At 38.6% G+C, this 11,112-nt stretch overlaps 1 protein-coding gene across 1 annotated transcript; it reads right to left on the bottom strand.

Annotated features, from left to right (window-relative positions):
* Window positions 1-5,082: 5,082 nt before the first annotated feature.
* On the bottom strand, window positions 5,083-7,370 carry LOC149233564 (putative pectate lyase 18). Its single transcript, XM_089376761.1, has 4 exons — window positions 6,909-7,370; window positions 6,180-6,822; window positions 5,888-5,991; window positions 5,083-5,758 (listed from the first exon to the last, which is right to left on the bottom strand). Exons 1-4 carry the CDS (start codon window positions 7,094-7,096, stop codon window positions 5,398-5,400), a joined length of 1,296 nt encoding a protein of 431 aa, XP_089232887.1. The 5' UTR covers window positions 7,097-7,370; the 3' UTR covers window positions 5,083-5,397.
* Between the last annotated feature and the right edge of the window lie 3,742 nt (window positions 7,371-11,112).

Here is an 11,112-nt window from a genome sequence, read left to right on the forward strand (position 1 = left end):
ATTCCTGAACATCCCCTTGCTCAGCGCAGCATACCGATATGCCGTCATTATCAAGCAAAAATTCAAACAGAAGAAGAGAGACTTTGGATCTGCGAATCTGAAGACCAAAGGACAAAGCCAAGGCGGGGTGACCCAAGACAACCCGTCAAAGCCACAAGAAAAGAACAACACCACAAAGTCGAAGAAGGACACAGGAAAGTGGTGTGAGTTCCACAAGAGCCCCTCACAACACAAGTGAGTGTCGAACCAAGCAGTCGCTGGTGGCCGAGTTGAAAGCTTCAGAATCAGTTGCATGTTCCGACCTTGAGTTAGAACCCGACAAGGGGAATGGCAAAGGGAAGTAGATCATTGATGCGGAGCCCAATGTCACTGTTGCCACCACCACGATCTAGGAGAATGAGCCCAAAGAGCCAGAGGAGGGGGAACATCTTTTCCACTCACAGATGTGGATGAAGGGTTCACCGCTGCAATTCATTATCGGCAGTGGCAGCCAAAAGAACCTCATTTCAGTAGAGGTCGTGAAGCAGTTGGGGCTACTGACTACACCACACCCGCAACCGTATAGTATCGGGTGGCTTCATGAAGGACGAGATCTCAAAGTTCGCCAGCAGTGCCACCTTCCCTACAGCATCAAGCCCTTCACAGACGAGGTATTGTGTGATGTTACACCTTTGGATGTTTGTGATGTACTATTAGGCCAGCAATACTTGTGGAGGTGACATGCTGTGTATGAGTCAAGGCCTCGCGCTGTCATTATTTCTTTGGATAATTCATTATACAGGCTACCAGAGGTAGCCCCACCTACCGCCAACTCTTTGATCTCTATAAAGAAAGGCAACAAGCTCATCTTCTAGACTAGGAAATTCATTTTCTGTCTGGTTTGCTACCAAAGTAAGGGGAAGATCGTCGCCACATCCATGACCCCCGTGAAGGGTTCCTCCATGCAGCAGCAGAAGCGATAGCAAAGGGATATGGTCATGACAAAACACAGGAACAACTTCTCCTCACCCATAGGGGTACCACACAAGCTTTAGGTGGGCAACAAAGTCTGGTTGCATCTGCAGAAAGATTGCCTTACAAGAGCCCATCGGAAACTCAGACCACTCCGACATGGTCCTTACACTAGTACCACGGCTACAGGAAACAATGATTTGAAGCTTAGCATTCCCCCATTCCTTCAATTTCACCGAGTGTTCAATGTGTATTGCCCTCAACCATGCTTCCCACCATTACTAGACACATCAGAGATTGCCGAACAGCTCACCAGGGACCAAGTTCAGCAGATGGAGGAACTCAACCCAATGGGGACCATTGCTTCCTAAGGGGGGAGGAATGAACCGGGTGAATGTAGGTGGCCACCCACCTATCCCACTTGGACCCCCACAACTGTCTCTTTCATTTTTTCAGTTTCCGTAATTGTAGCACAATTTACTATTTTTAGCAGTTTTTCGGGTCTTGAACTTCTAGAGCCGTTTTGAGGCCCTAAATGACGTTTTTTGGGAAATCTAGGAGCAACATGTGTCTATGGAATAATGTTTCTCTTCCCAAAGTTGTATTACTCAGATAGATCTTTCTAACGAGCTATTGTACACATCAAATGGAGATCAGGTGCCAAAGTTACAACCCCAGGAAGTTGATGTACCAACTTACCCAAAACGGGGCCCACAATTTGGCGTTTCATCTTCTAGGGTTAGGTTTTTGGATGTTAAGGGTTTTCCATTGTTTCTCAACAATAAATAGGCCTTCGATCCTCATTATAACACAATTCAGAGGCATGTAGCTGCCACATCTCTTCTCAGAGATAAGCTACCATCGCCCTAGCTGGTTTATTTCCATTTCTGTTTGTAAGCATATTTCAGTATTTTACATTAATGAAATGAAGTATTATTTCCACTACATCTCTGTGTTTATGGTTATCTCTGTAATTTGTTGCATTCCTATTTAAATCTGGATCATTAATTGAAGAACTCCTCGAGTCTATAGTTTAAGTGAGATTTAATTCTCAGTATGGATGAAAACTTAACTACCCATTCTTATGTTTAATGCAATTGTAGTGACTAGGAAATTTGATGTAACAACATCATTGAGAGCCATGATGAGTACGCTCTTGGACAAAGTGTGATTGACTGCAGAGAGAAAATCGATCAATGTGGAACAATGGAACAAAACCAAGGATTGCAAAGGAGCAACTAGAGAACAACAACATTGTTGAGAGTGTTGTCTGGAGAGCTTTGGGTGTGTGAGTGTAGCTTAGAAGAGGCAAAGTGAGCTTGGGCTACAAATTGAGGTTGTGTGTGCCTATGTTGCAGAGGAAAGAGGTTGAGTGTGTTGGTGCTGCTATGTGAGGTCAAGAGAGCCTATGGAATAGAAGAGGGCCGAGAACATAAGTATGTTGTTGTAGAGTGGAGACAATGCATAAAGGGTTGTGTATGAGTGACTGTTGTTTTTCAGAACAGAAGGCTAAATGTTGAATGTTGTAGAGGAGAACATAGTTGATATCAGGCAAATTGGTTGCCATCTATAGTGAACATTAGTTTCTTTATTGAGTGTGGGTTGGAGCTTGCATACAGGAAGTTGGTGCTTCCATCTCTAGTGGGTGTTTGAAGAAAGCTTGGGGGTTGGTGCCTCCTACAAGTTAGTGCTTATGTAAGTCCAAGGAGATGCAAGTTGGTGCTTGCAAAAAATCTGTGAAGTTGGTGCTTCACCTGCTGCTTCTCATAAGCTGATCGGGTGTCTACAAAAGGAGGGAGTTGGTGTTTCTTGCTAGTGGGTGCTAGGAAAAATTTAAGGGGAGTTGGTGCTTCCTATGAGTGGTGGCTCACAAACAAAATTTGATGTAATAGAGTAGGTTTTCTTATTTACATCATTATAAAGAAAATAAGCTTTGGTGGTTTTTCTCCCAAAAGGGTTTCAACATTAAATCTTAGTGTTCATGTGTATGTTGCTCATGGTGTATGTGCTTGTGTCGATTCATATAATTGTTGTTATGATTTGTTAATGACTGCTATCATAGTGAATGCCAAGTTTGAATGAGTAAAGATAAATTGGCATAAAAAACTAAATTATCCTTAATATTTATTCACGCCCCCTCTCAATATTAACATTGTTTCAAACAGGATGTACCTTTTATTCTACACAAAAACCGAGATGGAATTTCAAGTGGGCAGCTAGGAGGGATTGCTCAAAACATAGTTGAGTTTATACTCAAAAGTATCTATTTTTGGAGAGGAATTCATTTGTGATGTTTGGAAATCCTTCTGAGAAGCAGAACAAAAATTCAATCATGAGATGTCTTCCTTTTCAATGAAGATCATTCTCTTTGTACCCAAGCATGGGAACTTGGGAATTTACTGTTGCATTCTTAGTGGAAAGTTTAAAGGGAGTTTTTAAACTTGTTTTACATGCTTAGAAGAATCCTTTGAGTTATGTTTCTCTACAGTATGTTTAGTTTCAATAAGTTTATGTCTTCTTTAAGTGTGGAGCTTATGTAAAGTTGTTGTTTGCAACTAAGTGTTTTGTATGTGGAGCATGAAATAAAGCTTGTGTGTGGAGCACATCTAAGGCATGAGCAAAAGAGCTTGTGAGCTATTCTTTTGTCAAAAGATAACGTCTCTTTGAAGGAGAGACATTGCCACATGATGTGAGGGTTTAGTCCTTTTGCATTGACAAAGAAGAGCATCTCTTTGAAGGAGAGATAATGAAACGATTCATAGTTAAGCGAACCCGAAGACATAGCGCAAGATAGGTGAACTCTGTTACCAATTAATTTCTTTTAATCCCATTATATATTGATCATTGCCTATGCTCTTTATTTATGCAAGTAAACGTATTAATATGAATCAAATAATAATTAAAAACACTTAAGTGAAATTAATGGTATTGAATTTTCAAATTGGATTCAAGCCTTAATGCACAAAATCCTAGAAGCATAAATTGAAAATAAAGCAAAAGTTAGGTGTCTAATTTCAGATCAAAAACTCAATCATATCTAGCATATGTGGATTATTGTCTAATTTAATCATATTGTTACATATTTCTACCATATGTAGATTATAGCCAGATTTAATTATATTGTTCCATATAATTGGTTATATTGCATGCACGATAGCAACATAAACTTAGGTTAGTCCAATATACATATGTCCACGACACTATCGCATCACTATAGGGATAGGCCCATGTGCCTGCATTGATATACTATGACCTTGTAATATATATCGGCTTGTCGTGAACATCAATATATGTCGGTGGATATACTATGACATGATGAAACCTTTTGGGATAGGCTTAGGTTGTAAAATTTGAGATAGGGTATGTTGTTACCCAAACTTTTACAAAACTCCTTTCATCTTTTAATGCATCCAAACCAAAGTTAATAAAAAAAACTTATTTAATAGAATAAAGGACCTCATCAAAACAATTCCTACCAAATTATTCATCAACATGAGATATTTAAAAGAAAATAACACATACCTTCATGACATCAAGTCTTTCACGAGGCAATTTTGAGGCTTAATGCTTCTTTAAACTAACACAGACCTCCTCAGTACAAGTACATGTTTGTCAAACAAAATCACAATAGAAATCATGTCTTCATTATACCATCCATAGAGTAAGAGCTCCACCTATCACTGACTTCTTTCTCTTTGTTCTCGTTTTGTTTTGATTGAAGTTTAGCTCTTTGGGAAAGAGTTAGTCAAGACACACTGATCGTTTAGGTAGCTGTGTCAACACTATGCAACAACATTATGATGACATTATCTCTTTGAATCATTATTCCGTGTGGTTTACCATCAACAATTCGCATATTCCGTTTATTAATCAACATGTTTGGTGTATATTGTCGCTCGATAGTTTGATTATAAGTCAATGTTGATGTGATATTATGGGAAAAAAATTATTTCTCTTTTTTAAGAATGTCTCATGATTATATAAATTTAAAACCATAAATTAAACACAAATATTTTTTCCCTTTTAAATAGGTTTATTTAAATTTAATTTGAAAATTCATTATTGAAAAATTCGTCCCACGAACAAAATTGGAAAGTCACTTTAATTCCAAACCTTAATCACGCCACTTTTTCATTTATTTGTTTATTAATAGTGGTAGCATAATATAATCTAATAAAGTACTCATTCTAAAATTATTTTCCTGCATTTTCTGGTTGCTGAGGAAAACGAGTAAGGGCGAAGTTGCTAACCACCAAAGAAAATGCGGCTCTCCAACCAAATAGAGGTACCATCTATCCAGCAACATGCGTATGGCAATCATGAGATAAATCTTAATGGCCAAAGTAATAATTAGTCCCCATTTCACAGGTCGTTGAACTTGAACTTGGTGGGTGGACAAGCTTGGTTAGCAGCGAGTTCCTGAAATTGGTGGGTGGACAAGCTTGGTTAGCAGCGAGTTCCTTTCTTGCAGGAGAGTACGCCTGCATTCTGGGTGAGTGGCCCAACGAGCGTTGAAGGCCTCGCTTCTAGACTGGATGCCTTTAAATACGCCGAAGACGCCCCTGCTCCTGATGGAGTGAAATATGCACCGTTGAGCATCATATCTCCTTTTGACCTCCAGTTCCAATCCTTCCATTGATTATAGTCCTTGTTTATCCGCTTTGTTACCTCTTTCGAAGAAGAATCTACAGGTGCCAAGAATCTATTCCCTTGACTGTTGATTGTGGGATTTGCACTCCCCCCAATTGCATACATTTCCCAGTGAGTGTAATCATTGTTCACCACATGGAAGTATCCATGCCTGCACCTGCATCCATTCATCCATTCATATATATCGGCATTCATGTCTTGGCAATAAAAGCATTTATAGATATTCATTTCTTGGTAAGAGAACTTCAAACAGTGGAATAATGGAGGAAATGGAGGATTTATTTACCTGGGCATTCTCTGCACAAGACCTTCTCCAAAATGGTTGTATGCAATAGTCACCTGCATGTTAACATCTGGAGTATAGCTATCACTATGACCCAACAACATCACCTGCCATGTTAACACAAAAACAGAGCAATTGTTATAATTGTTGCATAAGATTTCAATGGAAAATAGAATGAATTGAAATGACACATTTTTTCATTATTTGAACTAAAATTTCTTTTCTTGGGGTTCAACTGCAATCTGCTTCAAAGTTATACAGACTCCTATTCAAATTCGTTGATGTGACTAGGTACCTTGTTGTGGTGAGTGAGATGGTTGTTTGAGATGGTAATAGCCGTGGATCCCATGATGGCATCAATGAGACCGTCTGTACATTTGGACAAGGAGACATGATCCACCCAAATATGGCTTCCTTCGAAGATGGAGATGCCATCTCCATCGCACATGGTTCTCCACCCGTAATGCGTGGGAGAATCCCTGACCATAGCATTTCCAGCAGGTTTACAGTCGTGAACGTGAATGCCATGGATGATGATGTGACTCACATTCTGGATGGTGATACACGGACCGTTTGCTATGTGGACGTTCACACCCCTTCCGTCTATTGTCTTGTAACTGTTCATGATCAGCTCCTCCTTCAGTTGGATGACCATGTCACTCTGGAAAATAATCCACAGGGGCTCTGTTTGAATCACGGCGTGACGCAGAGTGCCGGGTCTTGGATTCACAGCATCATAATCGTTGTGATCCGTGACCAAGTAAAAGCTCCCGTTCTTGCCTCCAATGGCATTCCTGCCGAATCCAATGCCGCAGTCTGCCAGGCGTTGTCTGTTGCTCTCCCAGTTGGGGTCGCAACGCCAGCAATCATCAATGGGGTTACCTGTTCCGCATGACAGATACCCCAGCTCCCGCCTTGGTATGCTCTCGTTAATACTTCTGGAAAAGCAGAAATAAATCAAATTTCATGCACAAACCTTCAAACGTTATTAACCAAATTAATGCACTTAACAGATTGAATTTACCTTTCAACCATCTGCACCACGCTCTCTGAATCATTTTCCACAGTAGTGGTATTAGCAATGGTAGGCTCTGCTTCTCTCGAAATGTCTGCAAGCAAGGATCTAAATCTAAATGGTTTTGCTGCCACCCCACCATGGATACAGAGGATTCCGAGGAAGAGCATGCAGCTCAAAATACCGTGATTCTTCATCTTAGTACCCTCTATATTCTCTACTCACAAATTGGCCCTCTATATTCACAATGAAGAATGATCGAAAATGTCGTGTTATAGAAAGGGAATGTGCTGCAGCTCTAAATTGTCTCAAGAGATGAAACAAAATAGAAAATGTGAAAATTATGAATTGCAATTACAGCACTCCGAGTAGCTGCAGCAAGAATAAGAGAGCAGTTATGAATAGGTGGCCGGCAGAAGTGATAATTGCATCAGCTCTCCCTCTCTCTTATGCAGCATTGGAATGACAGGCCTTCCTTCTTATAGAGCAGGAGTTTGGCATCGATGGAGATATTGTATTGAGATGTCAATCACAGCCCATACGTGCATCCGTCCAGAAGAAAGAATGAGAGCACATTGTAGAGTAGGCCATGCCATCCCCACCAGCATCGCACATTCTTCCACCTATTGACTCAGAGGGATAAACACTCAACTCCCTGAAAGTCTCTTTTGTGACCCACCCTTTTTCAACATTACTTCTGGTTAAGCAATTAGGTGAACGTATACTTTTACTCCTATTTCTACTTAGTGTCAAGTATTATACCTTTGCAGGTAGGGTTAACATAAATTTCAACGCCGGAATGATGTCTTTTTAAACACCGAACTTCAACGGCACCGGATAGCAGTTAGTGGCTGCCAAATTATGAGTTAGTTAGGGCTGAATTACGAAACCAGAACCCTAGGATCCTACGCCCTAAGAAGACCTGGATGCGAGCAGCCCATATGAGAATTCATGTTTAAAACGTGGTTCAAAATCCATAATCTATACAAAACTTCATGGCGTGAGAGCAATAGCGTCGGAGAGAGGAGGACGAACGAGAAATGACCGGACATAGTCGATTGGGTTGAAATATGGCGGTGCACCTCTTTCCATACCAGCGCTTCTGAGAAATCTTAAGGATCGTGCTCGTTTAGGCATCGACGGGCACGTGGTATACATTTCAATTCCAGACACGCTTCGAACGAAGAAAAAAAATATAAAACGAGAAACTGTTCACTAGGGGAAGATGCATAGGGTTGTTGCTAGCTAATTTATGACTATCAATTTTGTATTAATAGTCGTTGGATTTTTTCTCAGAAATGTTTCTCTCGAGCTTAATTAACTAGGGTTGAAATCAGTCTGAGGAAGTTTCTCTTGAGCTTTATATTGTGGAATTGTAATCTATGAAATTGTGTTAATTTTTTTAATAGATTATTTTTATATTAAAAAATAGATTTTATAAAATTAAATAATAATTATATTTATAATTATGATTATCAAAAAGAAAATTGAACATGGAATTTGGTTGCACTATTTTTTTGTTATTAAAATCACTATTGGGCAAGTATGGATTGTAAAAACATTGGTTGATTGAAGCAAATGAAGTGAAAAAAAAGTAATAACACTTTGATGAGAAGGTTATAAAGTTAAGTAATAACATTTTGATTAGAGGTTATACGAACTAATTATTATCATGGAATCATGAAAGTGGAGAATGTACATTTACTATTATCATGGACAAAGAAGGATGCAGATGGAGAATGCACATTTATTATTAAGAATGGTATAAATTATTATTTAGAATAGGTATTAAGTGCTCAAGATTGATATATGATTGTATGTGTTGCGATGAGCAATGTATTTTACAAAAGCATGAAAATGGAGAATGTATATTTATTATTATTATTATGGACAAAGAAGGATGGAGGTGAAGAATGCACATTTATTATTAAGAGTTGTATAAAATTATTATTTAGAATAGGTATTAATTGTTCAAGATTTAGATTTATGTATGGTTGTATATGTTGCAATGCGCAATGTATTTCACAAAATTTAAGGACTTCAAATATGGCTATTAATAAGTGTGATTGAAAGAGTAAGACACTTAAAAAATAATATTTAACATTAGAAAGCTATGAATTTTGGATAGCTTAATGTATCTTATAATTTTATACCCCAATTGCATCTATTGATAGATTCTTTAGTAATAGTGTATTTGGAAGATAAATTAATATTGTTCACAATTTGGGAAAAACATATATTGACATAAAAATTGGACACTTAGACATAAACCAATTATTAGCACTTCTCAATAAGTATGAATCAATAAATAATCCTTGGATTACCTTGGATAAGTGATTGGTAGAGGAGAATTGAAGATTAATCCAATGAAGTTTGAAACCATCAACAAGTGACCTACTCCTATGAATATGATAGAGGTCCACAATGTTATAGGAGCAACATAGTATTTTTTGTTGGTGAATTAGAAGGAAAAATAGGAAAGAATTACACACATTCAGTTATATATTGACCAAGAAAACACCATAACTAACTGGAAACCAAACACACACATAGAAACGGGATTTACGTGGTAAAACCTCGACAATGTGTCAAGGAAACATCCATGGGGCAAGGGATTGGAATATATTATTGAACAATGACTCTCCACTCATATACATTCCATGGGCATTCACCAGTTTTATATCATTGACCTCCGTTACATAACTGACAATTCGGTATAAAACTGACTAATTACATTTTACCCAAAATTACTAATTCGTTGTCAAACTAACAAACTCCACCTTGACAACAATTTTCCCAATCCCTTGCCCATGCCCATTCATCATTTTTTCTACAAGCCAAGAGAAGCTAAACACCACCACAGCTTCTCTATTGTAACTAGCTTTGTGAACATGTTAGCACAATTCTCTCGCATATGGACCTTTTAAAGAGCTACTTTTCCGCCATCGATCACATGTCTCAGAAAATGATACCTTACATCAATGTGCTTGGTTCTGCTGTGATAGGCAGGGTTTGTAGCCAAGTGAATAGCACTTTGACTATCACATAGTACATTCACTTTCTCCTGCGTTCTTCCAATTTCATCAAGTAGACCCTTTAACCAGATTGCTTCTTTACTGGCATCTGAAGCAGCTATATATTCAACTTCGGTAGTGGACAACACAACTGTTTCTTGAAGCTTTGACATCCAACTAATTGCTCCACCTGCAAGAGTAAAGACATAACCTGTAGTAGATCTTCTTTTGTCCAAATCACCTGCATAGTCAGCATCTACATATCTACAGACTGATCCTTCACTACCATTAAAGACGATGCAATGGTCACTTGTGCCTCTTAGATATCGAAGCACCCATTTCACTGCTTGCCAATTTTCTTTACCTAGATTTGCCATGAACCTGCTGACAACTCCAACTGCATGTGAAGTGTCAGGTCGTGTAGATACCATCGCATACATCAAGTTGCCTACAGCATTTGCATATGGTACATGAGACATATACTGCTTTTCTTCATCAGCTCTAGGACTCAAAACCGAAGAAAGCTTAAAATGGGAAGCTAGTGGAACATTAACAGGTTTCACATTGTTCATATAGAACTTTTCAAGTACTTTCTCCACATACTTCTGCTGTGATAACCAAAGCTTACCATTTTTCCTGTCTCTGTATATCTCCATGCCCAAGATATGTTTTGCTGCTCCAAGATCCTTCATATTAAACGTCCTAGAGAGTTGAGCCTTTAACCTGTTGATCTCTTCCATGCTTTTGCTTGCAATAAGCATATCGTCAACATACAAACCTAAGATAATGAATATGCCATTGAAACTTTTGAAGTATACACAATGATCATACTCACTTCTTATAAAGTTCTGGCTCACCATGAAGGAATCAAACTTCTTGTACCATTGTCTGGGAGACTACCTCAGACCATACAATGATTTCCTGAGCTTGCAAACTAATCTTCTGTTGCGACCTCGTACAAAACCTTCTGGTTGTTCCATATATATCTCTTCGTTCAAATCACCATGTAGAAAATCTATTTTAACATCTAACTGTTCTAACTCAAGATTAAGCAACGCAGTTAGTGCCAACACAGTACGAATAGAAACAAGTTTTACAATTGGAGAAAAAATCTCACGAAAGTCTATACCTTCAACCTGAGAGTACCCTTTTGCTACCAGTCTTGCCTTATACCTTTCGATACTTCCATCAACTTTTCG

Source organism: Pinus tabuliformis, chromosome J, assembly GCF_031772625.1.
Source record: "Pinus tabuliformis cultivar Carrire ecotype Pingquan chromosome J, CPIR1, whole genome shotgun sequence".
NCBI lineage: Eukaryota > Viridiplantae > Streptophyta > Pinopsida > Pinales > Pinaceae > Pinus > Pinus tabuliformis.